This window comes from Ruditapes philippinarum, unplaced genomic scaffold (genome assembly GCF_026571515.1).
Source record: "Ruditapes philippinarum isolate M1 unplaced genomic scaffold, ASM2657151v2 ctg5337_1_1_1_1, whole genome shotgun sequence".
Classification (NCBI taxonomy): domain Eukaryota; kingdom Metazoa; phylum Mollusca; class Bivalvia; order Venerida; family Veneridae; genus Ruditapes; species Ruditapes philippinarum.
The window spans coordinates 33,076-52,937 of record NW_026852351.1 but is presented as its reverse complement, the minus strand read 5'-3'; the positions used below and the strand labels follow the sequence as shown (position 1 = coordinate 52,937).

Sequence of the window (19,862 nt, the reverse complement as noted above, 5' to 3'; positions counted from 1 at the left end):
CATTATTTTGTAAATTTTTGACGCGTTTGGTTTATACAATATTAATTTTTGAGCCTTTTCGATAATTAGCATGAAATTTTCACCGGATAAGATGTTGTTGTTGTTGCTGTTTTTTTTTTTTTTTTCATCCTGTTCAAAACTAATTTTTATACATAACAAGTGTTATTTAATTACAATCAGTATGGCAAATTTATTTGAAAAGAACATTCAATCAATTTATATTATATTAAAGCCGCAATTTACTATTATAAGTCTTGATTACTTTAATATCAATATTAGCAAAGTCAAGCTGGTTGTCTTAAAGTTATGTTATCTTATGTCTACACGGGCGGATTTTGATTTGAATATATATCCCGTCTGAGACAACTGGAGATATTCTGTCAGGCAGGTGTTTCAAACAAATTAAAACCTTAGTTATGAATTAACAAACAATTAATTAACTAAAATATATGATGAAATAACTGCAATTAAAAGGACACACAAAAAGTACATTCTTGAATTATTGATGCCTTAATTAAACATAATTGACAAAGTTATCATGCGCAGTAGAACAAATATTAGAAGGAGCCGCAACAAATGCCCGAGTGAGAGATGAACCGCCGCAAACTGAGCCTGCGCATGCGCAGTGACAATATATAACGAAAAACCTTTCCTGATATAACAGACGCGGACTTCTGTACGTTTGTAGATTTCGAAATATGGGAAACAGGGCTTCAGCTAATATTCTTTTCGTATTTGCTCTGGGCATTTCGGTTTGCCTACTTTACTCTGCTGAATTCATCAGTTTTAGAAAAGTTGAAACATTGGACGGGTTAACGTGCCCTGAGGATGCCACTGTTTTCAGTTTACTTAGTATAATGAGCAATATTCATTGCTCATTTCAGTGTTCGCGCTATGGCACGTGCGTTGTTGCATTCTACAAACCGTCGAAAAAGAAGTGTGTTGGATGTAATACGTCATCAAAGGAAAATATGGTGACGGAAGATGAGTATATTGGCTATGTATTAGGTAAATATTTCATGACATTTTAATATTAATTATAGAAATACGCATTTATTGGGACCACCCTTTCCTTTTTTCGCTGTTTAAGCATTGTATCCAGAGTCATGCATAATAAAAACGTGAAAAAGATGCGCGTGGTCGCGGGAATCTTTCCGTAAATGCATGTTTTTTACTCCGTTAATATAAACCTGCTCGCGCAAATTATATAGAGGGTGCATCTTTTTCTGCAGAAGCACGAGCACACATTTAAAGCCCGAGATCTTAGGGTAAGTGACTAAATTAGTCCTAGGGCTTCTGCACATGTTTATGCACGACAAAAAGGTGTTTTAACTCTATTCTTACATGAACAGGGCTGGCATTCAAAGTTGCGTCGTATCCTATAATTTTTAGACAAACGCCGCTATCCTTGAATAAAAAATCTATACTTTTGTTTCTTACTCTTTTTGTTTGAAATATTTGAAAACCAGATATATGTATTGAAAAGCTCCATAACTTACCGCTTCATTTGGTATATGTTATTAGCAGAACTATTTGGTAAAACGAAAGTTATAGCGAACTTGCAACTTGTATCAGGTAAGACTATTTATGAAGTATTGTGAATACGACGCCGTTCATTTTGCTTTATGAATGTTGTTGGACATAACTGGTATACCTAAATTAATAGCCGAATAAGTATGCAGGCTATACTAAGAATATACAACTGCGTCCTATAATATTTTCTTTCAACTGCGTCATTTCATTTTGTACAAATCATTATTTTCTTTGCATATAAACATCAGTTTTAAATGATATTTAAGTCAATGATAAAATCTTATATTTTGAAGTTTTGAGTATATTATTTAATTTGACGGAAAACAACGATGGATAATGCAATTTGAACAGCGACTTATCCACAAAACTTCAGAAAAATTCTGGCCTGCTTCGAGTTGCAAGTTCGCTATAATTTTTATTTTACCAAATAGAACTGCTTGCAAAATATACCAAATGTAGCGGAAAGTTGAGGAGCGTGTAAATACATACATATATATCTAGTTTCAGTCATTTACAACAAATCTAGAAATAAACAAAAATTCAAAATATTCATTCGGATATGTCGGCATTTGTTTACAAATTGTAGGATATAAGGCAGTTTTGATTCCCGGTCCTAACGACAGTATACGTCTAATTCGATAATTCTGCGTTTCATATTCTGCTTTTCCAATACGGAAACTACTTTCTCATGCTTTCAACGTTCTAGGGCAATTTCTTTTGACAGTTTGTAAAATAAAACTAACATGATCGTTTTTGCAGTTACATTTATTTAAAAAAAACACATTTTGTTCACATACCCCGACTCATGAATAATAAAAAAGTACATCAACGGCTATTGCTCACATGATTTCATTCGTAAATGCATAGCTGCTGTGTACGCTTATTTTATGTAAAAAATGACGGATAGAAACTAATTTTCATCAGGTCACTCGGAATCAAATGTTTTTTCATATTTCATATGTCATTTTAGCAAGCCAAAATAAAATAGTTTTTATAGATATTGGAAAAAGGTTGATGTATTTTAGCATTCCACACGTTTGATATTTATGAATATTTGATAAATATATAGAGATATTTGAAAAAAAAATATAAAGATAATAAAAACCTCATGTTTACGATAAATCTGATTGTGAGCTTTTATTTACACTCTTTTTGTTTTGTATAATTATAAGAAGGTTAATAAACTTTGGAATTTAGTAATTAAATGAAACTTCATGATTATATTTATCTTTTATCTTAGTCTAGATCAATAAGTTCAACGCAAATATACAGGTTGAATAAACAAGTAAAGTATTGCTAAATATTTAAATGCCATTAGCATTAATTTGACTTTTTGAGTGAATGTCTGTTTATAACGGAAGCACAGAGGTGACATTCCGATATTTCTTTCTTTTCCTATATCGCGGCCACGAGATATTATTGATTTTTTTTCTGTTCTTTCCCGTGGGAACAAGAAAGCGAATTCCTGTTTTGGGTTGTTGTTTTTTTCTAAGTTATATTTCGGGAATGAGATAGCATTTTTTCTGAGTTACATCTTGTGGGAACACAATAGCATTTTTTTCTACTCAATTATATCTCGTGGCCACGAGATAGGAACATATCCGAGTCATACAACATACAATTGCTGCTTTTGACGACTTGTAAACATGGTATTGTAGGGCGTGAAAATATTTTGACGTAACGTCAAATGTGTTTAACAAACAAAGCTTAAGACGCGCTAAATGTTTAGCGTTTCAACGATAAATATATTCATTGTTTCACTGTAAAAAGTCCTTTCTATGTATGTGATAAATAGACCAATATACTCTATGTAAAACATTTCTTCCAGGGAACAGAACATAACAAATTTTATAGACAAAAATCAACAACAACAACAACAACAAAATACAATCGGTTTTCTCATTACTTTCCTTTAGACAAAAGCTGTGGGATTCTGCCATCCATTGATAATGGAAATTACACACTTGACCCTGGGACAAACACAGCGACGCTAATCTGTGGCGATAAATTCCGGGCCAGCACTGACACGATCAGATGTCAACCAAACGGTACCTGGGAGACCGCCACGTGTGAGGAATACGGTATGTGAAGATTATTGTTGATTCTTGCTTTATAGTCACTTTGTTTGAACACAGACAGAGGTGTCCTAACATTCTAAAAAGTCATGACACATTTTTGATATACATGTACAATGTCAAAGAGATTCGTGAGCATAGTTAGCAAAAGTGGACAATATTACGGTCATTAAAATCTGCAGAAACACGAAGTTGCTGGGCCGGATTTTCAATACGTCCGAGAGTTTCTACAAATGTTTATGCACAAGAAAATGTGTATCAATTGTAATTTTGAATCGAATTGTACATCTTGTGGCAGGTTTGCAATTTATTATCTTACTGTCGTATAAAAACATTTTGTTTAAGTTTTCCACCTGTTAAAGCGATTTCTTATCATAATGAGTTCAACGGGACATTCACTGCAGGTAGGTATTTTATAAGGATCACCGAATCACTCAAATGTGAATATCGTGCAATAACAGCACGTGTTCGCGTGAAATTTTATTTCTTCTCCGTTAATGTATACCTGCGGATACAGTTGTTAACAAATTGAAGGAAAGACAACAAAATTAATAAATATATCTTTTTGTAGATTGCTACCTGACAACATCCTGGGAGTATAGGGGGAAACGAAACACAACATTCAGTATGCAGCCGTGCTTGCGCTGGGACTCGCCTTTGTTTGACATTCGTTGTGAGACCAAACCCTGCCCAGAGCCAAGAGAGGAAGCTGAGAACTATTGTAGAAATCCAAAGTGGGGTATTGATGACGCTCCATATTGCATTGCTGAGTATACAGACAACAACCCGGACAAATATTATGAAAACCATTGCGGTATATTGAAGTGTTAATATTTTCCTGTACTGATACGACACGATTTTTGTGACAATAATTTTTCTCTGATATTTGGCTTTGTTTTGTCTATGTCAAAACACTTTTGCATCTACGTACTGACATAACTGAAGCACACGGAACATTACTCTTTGCCCGGTTTGGAGACTAGTCCATAATTGAATGGGGACTGGGCAGAATTATCAGTCGAGAGGTGACAGTCTTTTGTATTTTTTGCATTTATATTTATCTCAGTCTTGAAGCTCAAATCTTCTCTTTATTTAAATATAGAGATTAAGCTAGCAGGAAGTAGGCTTCAAACAATCGAGATTTGTTTTTATTTTGAAATAAGATAAGGGTTGTTTATGACACGTTTGATAAAGCAGCAAGTTCGTCGTGCAGTGCTTTGTTTAGACCCAACAAGTTTGTCGTTCAGCGCTTTGGTTAAATCCAACAAATCCAACAAGTTTGTCGTTCAGCGCTTTTTAAAACCCAGCAACTTTGTCGTTCAGTGATTTGTTTAAATCCAACAAGTTTGTCGTTCAGCGCTTTGTTTAAAAGCTTATTAAGCCGTCAAGGCTTTTTTAGCGTTTCCATTTGTCCTTATATTGACCTTATCGTTTTTACTAAACTGAACATACCTTATTATTAATTCGTCAATTGGCAGAAGTTGTAACAATAGTATGTTGTTTACTGGTAATTAGTGTGTGTCTGTAAGTGTTTGTTATTTTTTTTTGTTATTTTTGTGTGTACGTTCGCCAATATTCAAAACCATCGATAAGTCAAAAAATCTGACCGTGCGTAAATATCTGTTTTTACAGTAACACTTATGTCACTATATTTTTAGAATCTTATTGAAATATTTAACATTATCTCTCAATGTTTGTAATGAAAAATGGACGTTTGCTTTTTGCTGTAGAAAGAATCGAAATCTTTCAAAATGTATGAGAGTGTATGTATAATTTACCATGAAGTTAAAGAATAATCCAATTTTATTTTAAAGGCTCATTATGAGTCTAAGGTCTTTTATTTTTTAACCTATAGCTCTTCAGCGCTTCTTATGTAAAATTCTTCCTAGTATAATTTCCAATAACCGTAAATTATACCATACCCAGACTTCGTCTCGTGATGTTAAGGCATAAGAAAGGTCACGTGATTATGGTATAATTTACGCAAACCCAGAAATCGTCAACGCAGCAATGGTATATCTATAACTTATGTCCTGTAACAGGTTCCAAAACGTGACTCATTGGCAATATGATTGAGTCAGCTGTTGCTTTCTTTGCATTTGGGAAATTAGTGCAGTAATTATAGTGAATTATTATTTTGTGTAGAAGTCAAAATACCACTTTATTTACATCATACGTCTACCTTTATAAAAAAAGTGCATTCAGCACTCCTTTTTTACATGTTTAAACATTAAACAGAAAGAAACATATATTTATATTTAGATTTCAGTTGTGTTATATGAAAATCACTTGAATGAATGCTGTTTATACGATTGTATCTTTTAACTTACACTTTCTAATTATTGCACAATACATATTAAATAAATGTTGTTCTTAATGTGAAAATGTTTTTGTTTTTTATATACATGTATATTTTTTACTTTACCGCGTTACGTAGTATAGCGGTAAAGTTATGTCTGCACGTTACGATTGAATAAGTCACATGACCAATGTTTGATTGTTTTGTTACAAACTGACCAATCGAAATGAATGGTATGATAACATTGGGATAGATAGAGTTACAGGTATCAGTTTCTAGCGTGCACCACTGCTAATAAACACGCGCTTTAAAATTTCCGAGATCGATAATGGCTACGGGGGACCAGTCAATGGACGAACACGATATAATGGACAGAATAGAGGATTTGATGTCTTCAAAATTAGCGTCAATGGAAGAAAGGATTTTAAAAAGTCAGAAAGCAATTTCTGATACTCAAATAAGCAAAATTCAGCAGGATATTTTGCAAAATGACAATTACGTTTTCAAGCGGAAAAGTTGTGAAGACCAGTTTAAGTTCAACGTGAAGGTCAGCAATGCATTGAAGGAGACGGCCTCAAAAGTCAATGAAATGGACTTATCCGGAGCGTCAGAATGCATTTCCGAAGGTTTGAGTTTACTTTCTAATCGTCAGAAACTCATTCGCATAGCAGACTCCTCGGAGTTGGGTTGGTCAGTAGTCAAAGAATACCAAAGCAACCCACTTGCTTCGGACTCCGAAGACGAGAAAAAGTTAGCTCGTGCTGAAGCCAGGGCCAACAGAAAATGGAAGAGTAAACGTCCATTTTCCGGTTTCAAGAGATTTTCACCGTACGGTCGTACAACGTCAGTGGAGACGCAGCCACAGAAGTCAGTCGCAGCTTGGAACAACATCTCAACAGTCACAACCAGCAGGTCAACCCGGCCAGGTCTATGTTTCGCATGTGGCAAGCCAGGGCATTGGAAATACGAGTGTAGAAGTACAAGTGCTGACAAAACTAATGAAAAGATAAGTAGTCTTTCTGTTTTTGATTGTAATAAGAGCATATGCAAAAATGATACAAAATGACACAGATAGTTTATTTTTTAGAAGAGAGATCGATTTCTAAAAATAGCATTGGTTTTTCCGATATAGACGAAAGCGTGTCGCCAGTTGGGCGATTGAAAAAATGTATAAATGAGTGGGAAAATGTCGGAATTGATGTTTATATGAGAACAGTCATTACTCAGGGTATAAGTTGCCTTTCAAAACATTACCTAATACTTGCGTATTGAAGAATAATAAGTCTGCAAGGGAAAATCCGGAATTTGTTAAAGGGGAGATTAAAAAGTTATTGCATAAAGGTTGTATTTCTAAAATTAATTATATTCCTGCCGTAGTAAATCCTTTGACAGTAGCATTCGGAAAATCGGGAAAACCCAGGTTAGTTTTAGACTGTCGGCATATAAATCCACACCTGGTTAAATTCAAATTTAAATATGAAAGATGTTTCAGTGGCTTCAAATATTTTCAAAAAAGGAGATTTTGTTTTTACTTTTGATTTGAAGTCTGCGTATCACATCATAGAAATATTTCAGGATCATAGAGAATATTTGGGTTTTTCTTGGGAAAATGAAGGAGAAAGACATTATTATATGTATAATGTGCTCCCATTTGGAATATCTACAGCAGGTTTCATTTTTACTAAATTAATGAGAATACCAGTACGACACGTGCGTTCAAGGGGCCAAAAGTTAGTCATGTTTTTAGATGACGGTATGGGCGGACATAATGATTTAAGCGTTGCAAAATCATTTAGTATTTACGTAGATGAGTTGTTACTTAAACTTGGTTTTTTGGTAGCAGAAGAAAAGTGCAATTGGATTCCAGCACAAACTTCAGTTTGGCTCGGTTATTGCTGGGAAATGTTAACAGGCACACTGCATGCCACCGATGAAAGAATCTGTAGGGTAGAAAGCACGATCGATTCTTTGTTTTTTCAAACAAATAAAGATAAGTCAAATGTAGTTTTAGCTCGTTTTCTAGCTTCCGTAATTGGTCAAATCGTGTCTTTTCAAAATGCACTAGGAAAGATAGTATTTTTCAAAACAAGGTGTCTTTATCGCTGTTTAGAATCTAGATTAAATTGGGGTTCATGTGTTTTTGTTGACAAAAACGCTCAAAGTGAATTGCGCTTTTGGAGGAAAAATGTAAGAATTTTGAATGAAAAGGGGAAGAAATAAATACAGAATTAACATGTGATTTTGAGTGTTTTTCTGATGCCTCGTCTACTGGGTACGGAGGCTATGTAGCCCTTTGTGCGGGCGTCTTAATTGAAGACAGTGAGGTGCTGGGTAATTGGAGTGACATAGAAGTTGCACAAAGCTCCACATGGAGAGAAATTCAGTCAGTAGAAAGGGTTATGAAAAGTAACGCAAAACTTTAAAAGAAAAGAATGTCAAAGTTTATTGTGATAATAAGAATGTAGTTTCAATTTTACAGAAAGTAGCAGGAAACAAAATTTGCATGAAGTTTCAGAAAACGTTCGGTCTTTTTGTGACAAAAATAACATATGTCTTTTTTCAGAATGGATACCCCGAGAAAATAATTTTGTAGCAGACGAGTTTAGTCGTATGTATGACAATGATGACTGGAGCATTCAAACATGGGTTTTTTCCATGTTAGATAAAGTTTGGGTCCACATACTGTGGATAGATTTTCGTCAAATCATAATGCTCATTGTCAGCGTTTTAATTGTAGGTGGTGGTGTCCGGTTGTGAGGCAGTCGATGCTTTTGTGCAATTTTGGAAAGAAGATAAAAATTGGTTAGTGCCGCCACCTAGATTGGTCGGCAGAGTTTTAGACAAAATGTTAAATGAGCAGGCATCTGTACTTTTAATAGTCCCATTGTGGAAGTCAGCCTCGTTTTGGCCAAAATTGTGTAATGACGATGGTAGTTTCAAAAATTGTATAGCAGAATTTAAAATGCTACCAAAGAAAGATATTATTTCAGTTGGTTTTGGTAATAATGGTATTTTTGGGAAAAATCCTTTGTCTGTTCAGATGCTTGCTCTTAAGATACGGCATTAAACAGTTTTATAGTTTTCAGATTGGAGGTGAAAAGTAATGTCAGCATGATATACTTATTTTTATAGTGTAAAAATATTACAACATAAACATAACATATTTTATAATCATTTTTCAGGCATAGGATTGAAACGCAACATAACAGAACAGCTACAAGAGGCCGGTTTGTTACGACCAAAGTATGGTTGACAGTATGTGCCATCGTTTACTTGACTCAAAGAGTAAAAACACTAATAAGAAATACAGCAACGCATTTAACAGATGGAGGGTATATTGTTCCAGAAAGGGTTATTTATCATTACCCGCGCGTCCTATTTTGGTTGGCACAATATTTAACTGAACTTTTAGATACTGGAAGTTCGTATCATACCGTGTCTACAATTTTTTACGGAATAAAATGGGCACATGAGTTAAACGGTTTAGAAGATCCAACAAAAAACCCATTCGTGAAAAATTTATTAGAATCATCCAAGCGTACAGCAAAGACACCTACACAAAAGAAAGATCCAGTGTCAACAGAACTCATTGTAGAACTTTGTGATAAATACAAAATGTCAGTTGATTTGTGTATAATTCGAAATTTATGTATGATTACATTGGCTTTTTCAGGTTTTTTTGCGTTTTGATGAGCTCAGTAATCTAAAATGCTCAGACATTATTTTTAAAGATAGCTATATAAAAATTATTTTAAGAAAGAGCAAAACAGATCAATATAGATTTGGTAATGAAGTTTTAATTAGTAAATGTATTACTTCAGCATGTCCGGTTAGAATGTTACAGAGGTATATAAGTTTAGGTGACATAGATGTTTCTTCTGATATGTTTCTGTTTAAGCCTGCATTTAAATCTAAGTCCGGTTTAAATCTGATTCATAAAAACAAACAGTTAAGCTACACTAGAGCAAGGGAATGTGTTACATCACTTTTTAAGACCATCGCTCTAAACTTAAATATTGGTCTTCATTCTTTAAGAGCAGGGGGCGCTTCAGTAGCAGCAAACAATAATGTTAATGATCGGTGTTTAAAAAGACATGGTAGGTGGAAGTCCGATTTTTCAAAAGAATATTTATGTAGCAGATTCATTAGAAAAAACGGCTAGCTATTTCTCAAAGTTTAAAAATCTAATATGTTGTTTATATTTGATGTGATTTGCGAATATTTTTGTTTTTGTTCCTATTTCTAACTTTGAATGGTTTCTAGCTATTGTGCAGCGCTACCAGGCGAAATATACGTTTGTGTTACGTTATTTGTAGTAAAGGGGAGACTTTTTACTTTACCGCGTTACGTAGTATAGCGGTAAAGTTATGTCTGCACGTTACGATTGAATAAGTCACATGACCAATGTTTGATTGTTTTGTTACAAACTGACCAATCGAAATGAATGGTATGATAACATTGGGATAGATAGAGTTACAGGTATCAGTTTCTAGCGTGCACCACTGCTAATAAACACGCGCTTTAAAATTTCAAGTTCATAGATTTAAAAATAAATAAATAAATAGTGGTTATTAAATGCAAACTTTGGTGAAATGTTGTTATAAGGATATGTTTTCGTCGAAAGTTTATTAGACCATTCATGTTATATTATTTAATATTTCGTGTGAAGTCCACACACGCCGCTGAGGAAGGCACTGAACTTGTTTAATTGGACACAGGTTTTATCAGAGTAACATTCTCTGTTTGTTTTCCTGGACGTCGTGTTTTCCGATGACGCGGATGTTTATTATTGAGAGATCTTTTAACATACTGTAAATGTCACTGCATTATAATATGTATACATATAATGTCACAAATATTGATACAATTGTATGTTTTTGGTGTAATAAACGGTCTCTCGTAGCTATTGTGCAGCGCTACCAGGCGAAATATACGTTTGTGTTACGTTATTTGTAGTAAAGGGGAGACTTTAAGCTAACAAAGCGAGCGTTACAGTAACGAGAGTATCTTCAAAAGTGATGGTTTTGAAAACTTTTTACGAAAGTACATCGCAATAATGGGTAATCAATTTTCCTGCTCTCCTTTAGAGGTAATTTTGGTTCCCTGTCATATTATTTTTGGAACAAACCGGTAATCAGTACCAGCAGGTTACCTGCATTATTTTGAAACACGCTGGAATTATGTATTTTTATTCTTATTTTCATTTTGGTTTCCCGTCTTATCATGGTTCCCATTCAAATTGACATTCGGAATGCTTTGCCGATTACCATCAATTAAAATTAAAGTATTTTTCCTGAAACGGGAAGCTTAGCGCGTTTACCATCGTTTGATGAATTAACCATAAAGTGCGATAATTTTTGACTGATTTATGTATACTGTAATGTTTTTTTTATAATTTATAGTCAAAATATAACATTTATAAGCTCTTTATGCATCAATATAGAATAAAAAGAAATAGACGCCGAGTCAATATATATTAGGTTTCCGTTTGACGACATCTTTTCCCGAAAAGAAAATATCAAGCCCGAAATTTGATTTTAAGTGAATTTGTGTTTCTCCGACGGATGGCATGGATTCAATCTAGAGAGCATTTTAACCATGAAATGGTCGTTATAAGTGACTTCAGCATAGTGAAATATACTTTTTAATTTAATTCTGTAAAAAATGCAAGTTGGAGGTTTTGCCTTGTTGATCAATACATTATACATGGTATATACATGTACAAGTATTGTAGAATGATCATGCTAATTATTAAGGGAGGTAGCAAATGTTATAATTACTCACGAACTTTCAGAGAACTTTTAACCATCTTAAAAATCTGCAAACAGTGTTCAATCATTAAAATCAGACTTGATTTATCAGTACATTTTTATTACTTTAACCTTTCCGTCATAGTAACATCCATAATAACTACATATAAATTGTCAGAAAGCTGTACTTGAATGACCAAATATGATAACAGTAGAAGGCTTAACATTGAATGGCCCTTCAGTCAACAAAATAAAATGATAAAACACAATTCAACACATTTTCTTTTGTAAAACATGTTTATTTTCCGTAGATTTACATGTATGTGAACAATTACAGAAACTAAAGTGGTGACGTAGAAAAAAAACATAATCAACCGTTACTGTGTAATTATTATAAAAATTTTCGAAATTGAATTCAACAACTACAATAAACAAATACCTATCAAACAATATAAGCATTGACGATTATTTTCCTTGCTTTAGAATGGTCATTTCCTCGCAATCCGATCAACAAATTGTGAACGATATGATGTTTAAGACAAAAGAAGAACTTAAAATCTAATAAAGTTAACCTTATGAATCGTGAAATATCGACTAATTCAGGATAATATCGTAATAAATCAGAAGCCGCCCTCATCTGTTTCCGACAGTTTTCGTAAAACATTTGTGTCACGTGAGAAAAGTGTTTCCACCGTGACGTCATCATTTGAAAAAAACAAATATGGCGTCTCTTATGCTCAACGGGGTCCGAAATCCTACACATGGCATTCAGACACTTAGTCGCTTTTAATTAAGTCCATATATGTGTGTGTGTAAAATCCACTTGTATGAAATATGAATAAAATATATCAATTTCTTGATCAACATTACAGACAAATATCAAACTTAACAAACATTAGAAAAATACTCAAAAGTATAAGTAAAATGTGTAAAACAAAAATACTAAAAAACGGATATGTATGGATTCTCGACGGAAATATTCAAAAATGTAAGATGATGACAAAACACTATAACACCACTATATGAAAATGAAATTTATATATTTGAAACTTATATTATAACCTTTGCAACTCCTAACTCACAGGAAAATGTAGAATAATTTAGAGGTAATATCTGTAGTATTCTGGACCGTTCCTGCCTTCTTTATGCACTTTTTCGTAAATTGTCTATTTTCGGTACATTTTTTAAACACTCATGAAAGGTGTTTTCTCACTGTGACGTCATTAGTCGAAAAGAGATACCAATATGGCGAACTCCTAGACAGTCAATTGTTGTTTAGTGACAATGATCTCAGTTGTTTCGCTGAACATAATGAAAAGGAAGTTGAGAATTATACAAATAATTCAACAAATCGTCGTAAAGAATTTAGGGGTTTTCATGGGTTTTTTGGCGTTTTTTTTTTTGAAATCCTAACAATAATATTATGACAGAACAACAATAAAACAGTCACAGAAACATTTTTTACTGCAGGACATTAACACAGAAGGCACTGTATCTTTCTAATGACAGATACAAACTTATATACATGATGAACTGATGTATGGTATATACAACGAAATAACAACATATTAGTTCTCTTTTAACCTTATCCTACTGAATGTATGTCATAAGTACACCATCCGGAACACCTTGCCCATTATCAATACATTCTAGAGGTTTAAGACGACTTTTCGCCTGTTAAACCATGCCCTGATAAATGAATTAAAGGATTTGGTTTTTGAGGAATTACTTAATGTTGGATTGACATTTTGAAATTGGAAAGTGAAGCACCAAGACTTTAAGGAAGTGATTTTAATATCAAAAAGCCAAAGCTGATATGAAAATTCGATCAAACTTCGAAAAAAAAGCTCATTCAACGTAAAATTCGGGCCGTTTCGGAGATAAGACATACATAATATTTAAAATAACTAAATTTCAAACTATACTTTTCACTGTAAAAAGGTTTAACGCACCTACCAGGCAAAAGCAAACTGCTTTTCAACTGATTTAATAACAGCTTAGTGTGTAACCTTAAAATATATTTTGTTATGAGTCATTTTATAACTAAGTGATGTGATGGGCTTATAGACGAAAATGCATTTACCATACACAATTAACCCGGTAAATGATTTTTTTCTAAGGATAGAAAGAGCATATGCTGTAATGTTGCGATTCTGTATTTGAATTTTTGATACTTATAATCCTAAGAAAAAAAGCGAAAAATATGCAAAAATAATTGTACCATGAAAGTAGCAAGCTTTAAACAATTTGGTATTAATCAGTAGAAGTACCCAACAGTCAGATAACTGTATAGAAACATGGCTAGCGACTGGCTGATTACTGTATTGTAACATGGCCAGCGATTGGTTGCAAAAAGTGCGGGGTAAACCGTAAGAATCAATGGGACATTAAGTGATTGGATGAAAATGTTGTGTTTACAAGTAGAAACTACAAATGCATTGTTTTTCTTAAGAAAATGATACAGTAGCCAGACCTGAGTCCAACCAGCAAGATTGGGGAAATAGAATGAGGAAAAGATCAAACGTTTACCTTTAATTCATTGACGGGGTGGATTGAATAAGTTCTACTCACATTCTCCTATCCACATGTTGAGGTCATGATGGTGAATAAGTGTGCAAAGTTTCAAAGCTATATGTCAATGGACTGTGAAAATATTTGAGGTATTACAAAAAACTTTAACGTAAATTCTAAGTTGTTAAAAGGGGCAAAATTTTGTCAAAATACTTTATAGAGTTACCTCCTCCTGTATACAGGTTGAGGTCATGATGGTGAACAGGTGTGCAAAGTTCCAAATCCATAACAATGTCAATGGACTTTGAAAATATTCGAGGTATTACAAAAACTTTAACAAAAATTCTAAGTCGAAAAAGGGACATAATTCTGTCAAAATGCTTGATAGAGTTCCCTCCTCTTGTCTACAAGTTGGGATTATAAAGGTGAACAAGTGTGCAAAGTTTCAAAGCCATATGTAAATGGAATTTGAAAATATTAAAACTATTACAAAAACTTTAACATAAGTGGTTACGCCGTCGCAGACGACGACGCCGACGCTCGGGTGACTACAATATCTCTACTTACTCTTTTCGAATAGTCGGGCTAAAAATGAGGCATAATGGGCCTTTAAGGGCTAGGATATTGGGTCGAAAACACGAAAAATGGGATAAATTTAATAGTAGATGGTCTCCATACCAAACTCTTGTCAATATTACAGATAATCATTGAATGATAATTAAAATATACTCTTACCTCACATTAAAACACAAGGAAATTTAATGTTTATAACAATGTTTAAAATAATAAAAAACAATAATACCATCCAGAGTCAGAGAGGTGTCAAATATAAGTAGAATGTTTTTTTCTCATATTGTCCTCATTCATAATAATGCAATACATATATTTTTTGTGACACATCATAAGAAAAAAGCTTCGGGTCACAAGTGCATCATACATAAATATTTTACACTTCTAATAGTCTAAGAGATGATATTTAGTCTCTTTAGTCTCTACTGAGAATATTGTGGTAGCAAAATGCTTGAATTTCAAGCAAATACATATATGTTTTACATCAACATGTATATTACATAGATGTTGAGATTGATGGAGCTGTCACATATATGTTTGACTCATTGTGAAGTTGACGGTACTCCTGAATCCCGACCTTCATTATAGGTCGAGGGTTGGGACAGCAAATGGCACGGCCTGAGGCGCGCGTTTTCGCAGGCAGTCTATGCCCCAGGTCTACGAAAGAGTAGTCCGAGGCAGTTCTGGCTGATTTTATACTACCTTAAACCAGGGGAAAAAAGAAGCAATTTTGTTTTTTCTATTAATGTGAAGTAAATATGTAAACATATGGTAGGTAAATTATAGTAGTTATCCTTCTTTTTGAGACATGACTTTTAGAAGCATGGACATGTGGTCATTATTTAGCTACACTATTAAATTATTAATACATATAAAGATTCTCTGATAATAGATATATGTTGATAAACTATTCCGTTAGGATACATGGAATTGTGGTTTATTTCAATTGAGACAATCCGTGTGCATGATGACTCTACCGACCATGTAATTAATAATGTGAACTAAACATAATATAATATTGTCATATTATACTTTTGTATTCATTTTCTGAACCATAATCCACGGGAATACCTAATCTTTTTTTACGTATACACTTCTCGTTTAGGTTTTTCCAGCGGGGGGCACTGTGGCGACAAGGATGAGTAAGTCACAATATAATATAAATGAATGTAAAAACTATCTTACAAAAACATCTGTTTATAAATATCATATAATTATAAAACCGCAATATTACAATGTTCCTAACAAATATTTATATAATCACATTTCAAAATTAAATCAAAAATGCAATAAGAAAATTTGAAACTGTATCATATCACATATTTCCTTTTTTTTTAGTTTTACTGATCTTCTTTACATATTTGTATGATTATGCATAATTCTATGATTATATGTATGACTTTCCAATAAATGGGGTTTCACATTTGTGGACACAAAGCTACAAAAAATCACGAAAACTTGTTAAGACACACAAACAGTAAAAATTATCGTCTCAAATTTTCGTCACTGACTTCTGGAGTTGTTTGAAATTTGTATACAATGTACATTAAATTGTATAAAAATCGCAAAATCGCAACAACAAAAAATAAAATAAAGTCCGTCAATCCATATTCAGAGGAGTCCGTTTAATTCAGCGTCGATACTGGTTAAACTACATATTTCTTTTATTCGTTTGAAAAGAAGATGGAAAATATGCTATGTAATTAATTGTGAGCTTATTAGCTAAATAAACGTAAAAATAACTCAATTATTAAGCTATATATGTGATAACCATGTCATCTGTAGTTGTCCCTCTTTAATTATTAATAAAATGTAATCCACATAACAGTTTCTGTCACAGTTGCTTCCCTTTTGCCTCCACTGTTGTTTTCAATGTTTGTCACTTTTGATTCTGTTATTTTATTTTCATTTTGTTCCTGTCATTTAATCATAGTTGTCCATGCGTTTGTCTTTCCTCAAATAAGCACTATCATTGAAGTTCATCAGTGAAGCGATCTTGACATTGACTCAAAATAGCCACTTACTCCAACCTGGAACGTAAAATAGAAAAACAAGTATTTTAAGTCCCAGTCACACTTAAACGTAAAGGACAATCCTAAGGATGTTCCAATTGATAACAAGAAGTGAAAATGCTCTCATCCTTGGGGATGTTACGGCCTAAATACTACATGAAACATAAATTAAATTTAAATGACACAATTTTATAAGTAAGCACTCATTTTCTAAACATGTGACCTTGGCCTTGACCCAAGTGATCTGAAACTCCAACTAAAGTTAGAAGACAATTAAAGCTGATGTATGGAAGATATCATTAAATAAATGAAGTTTTCTTAGAGAAAATTAAGACATAGAAACTTGCCAGAATAGGTTAACCATACCAGGGTGCTATTTTCAGTGATTAAAATGGCGATAATTAGTTGGGAAAACGGATAGCACAATTATATAACTTTATGTATTTTATATTGATACTATCAGATAGGCAAGTGTTAAATTATGAAGCCTTTAGAAAGGTAAACCTTAAGATATATACTGAACATAAAAATGTATTTTCAAAGTGCTAAGGGAAATAACTTGCTTAAAATGCAAGAAATACCTATGTAATAGCTATGTCCAGCTTTATTTGTCATCCAATGGAAACGCTGTATTTCTTCAAAATTATGTTATAAGAACAAAAGTCGATACTTTATCAAATTCTGTTCAAAGTCGCCTCCTTTTTTTGATAGTGCTTCTTAGAACCGCGTTTGTAAAAAAAGTTATTTGCATAAATTTGCACATGCACTTTCAAGGGCCGCGTTTTGAATATTATTTACTTAAAAAAGACGTCCAAAGGTACCCCTACATTATTTTTTTATTGATGGATAAAGGATAAACATGTAGTTTAGATTTAAATCAACGCCTTGGCAAAAACGATACTGCACGTGTAAAAGTAAAAACCCAATACAAAATGTTAATTAATACATTTTAATTACGAATGTAGGAAAAGGTCTTAATTAATTAGTAAATAAGAGGAAAGTCATGTGAGCCAATTTACTTTCTTGTTTTTCGGTAGACAGAAAGTGAAAGAAGGCTTTGTGTGTTTAAGGAAAATACATTACTTGACGCAGTGTTAATATGACATTTAGTGTATACATGTGTAAATCATATCAGAAATTAGCTACAGGGTATCAATTGTCCAACTCATAATTTTTTTTTCCGAAGATAAATGTTTCAATAACGAGCAAATTAAAACTTGCATCAGCCATATGCCGTCCTAAATATTTCCCAACCGAAACACAAGGTTGCATGCGTCTTCAGGCGCAAAGTGACGTAAATCAGGAATATTTATAAGGTCAAATTCCAACCCACCATTCAGGTTATTGTTTAATATAGATCTAAGGGACTGTAGTGACGTAATATAATAAACTGAATATTAATGAGGCCAAATAAAGTTTGGCACTAAATATGTTAGTATTCATCCATAGCTTTTCTACAGAAATTACAAACATTCTCCGGTCGCGATAGCTCTCGCCAAAGTTTCTAACATTATACTTAGTACACACCGGAATATCGGGGGTAACTTTACAGCGGTAATGATGCTCTGTCGAGTTCTCGCTTAACAGTTACCCGAGAACTAGATTGTTCCGTCTGTACTGATAGCCAGTGTTTGATTCTTTTTCTTGCATATTAAATGTTAATTTTCGTATGGTTTGGAACTTTTTCTTTGTACCTACTTACCCATGATACTCAGTACACTTTCAATGAGCATTTGAAAACTGTATTGATATATAGCAGTACAGTTTTTCATTGATTCATATAGGAAAGAAAGTTTTTTCGCACCTTGTCTATATAAGTGTAGTTTTGTCCCTGAGGATCCTATGGGACATTCCTAGCATATAAAAAATAATAAAAATAAATAAAAATAATAACAAGTAAGAAAGAAAATTAATGAAATGAATTAATTCCCATGTAGTTATGCAACTGCTAAAATTAAAAGGTACATTCGCTGAATGTATGAATGAATGAATTAATTATTATCTCCACAAACTATCAGTTTACAGTCCGTCTCTAACATAAATAGCTGTAAGGTAGCTTACGGCATCATTAGCTGGTATCGGTTCATTTTATCTGGGAGTGAGACATTAGAAAGAAATGCACGTTTTTTTAGTTGTGTTTTGTATTTTTTTCTGATTTCTGGCTGGGCGACATCTCGGGATAGTTTCAAATACTATAACTATTACTTATTTTGGGAACATAATTACAAAAACTTATTTTTATTACCCACTTTTTCATAAATGTAAAATTACGTCATCCTTAGAACTCAATTAATCCATAAAAAACGCGCAGCAATGACGTCATCTAAAACACGCGAATTGTCTTACATAGGCTTTTCTATCACCGTTGTTAAAGGGAGATAATCCTGTTTGGTATGCAAGAAAACAATTTCTTACTTTATTTTGAAAAATCATATCATAACAATTGATTACCATTATTTCAAACCTGTATATGGAATGTATTAAACACTTTTCCATAGTTCTGGCTTCCAAAACTTTATAAGCCGCTTTTTAACATTTTTGTTTTTCATCTGATGCGGCATTAAAGTTTTGGATTAGACCCGTTACGAAACCTAACCAGAATAACATAAGTTGATTTATTCTTGTTTTTCACTTGCAAATACACTTGACCCAATCAACTCTTGTGCATTTTACTATAAAACACTCATTTTTATATCATTCTATACCAATTAAAGTATCAAAATATTAATACCGTCAATAAAATTGCCTATTTAACTGTAAAATATCAATTTACGCCGACTACAGTTAGCCATGACATTCAGGTGCCACGCGAGATCTCGTATGACGTCATTCGCGGGAACAGATTTGAATAGAGTCGTGTACTATATTTAGAACATTTTGTTGACATGATTTCGATACTTTTATTCAAGATAATGTTTTTATTTATTTTCATTAATTTTTTAGTACTTAAATAAAATTATATTGAATTCGAAAGTCAATGAATCACCTTTTTCAATATCTTTAAAAAGTAATTTAGAAACAAATTAGAAGCACATGGGTACTGTTTTCTCAACCGTTTGCGCAGATTAACCCGTAGAGTCTATCTCGTAGATATGTGGTCAACATTTTGGCA

The 19,862-nt window shown here is 33.1% G+C and overlaps 1 protein-coding gene across 1 annotated transcript; it reads left to right on the top strand.

The window, feature by feature from the left end:
* Positions 1 to 672: 672 nt before the first annotated feature.
* Positions 673 to 5,977, top strand: LOC132757869 (uncharacterized). The gene is made up of 3 exons (XM_060749322.1): positions 673 to 1,008; positions 3,450 to 3,614; positions 4,180 to 5,977. The coding sequence occupies exons 1-3, from the start codon at positions 699 to 701 to the stop codon at positions 4,437 to 4,439; spliced, it is 735 nt and encodes a 244-aa protein (XP_060605305.1). The 5' UTR covers positions 673 to 698; the 3' UTR covers positions 4,440 to 5,977.
* Positions 5,978 to 19,862: the final 13,885 nt, after the last annotated feature.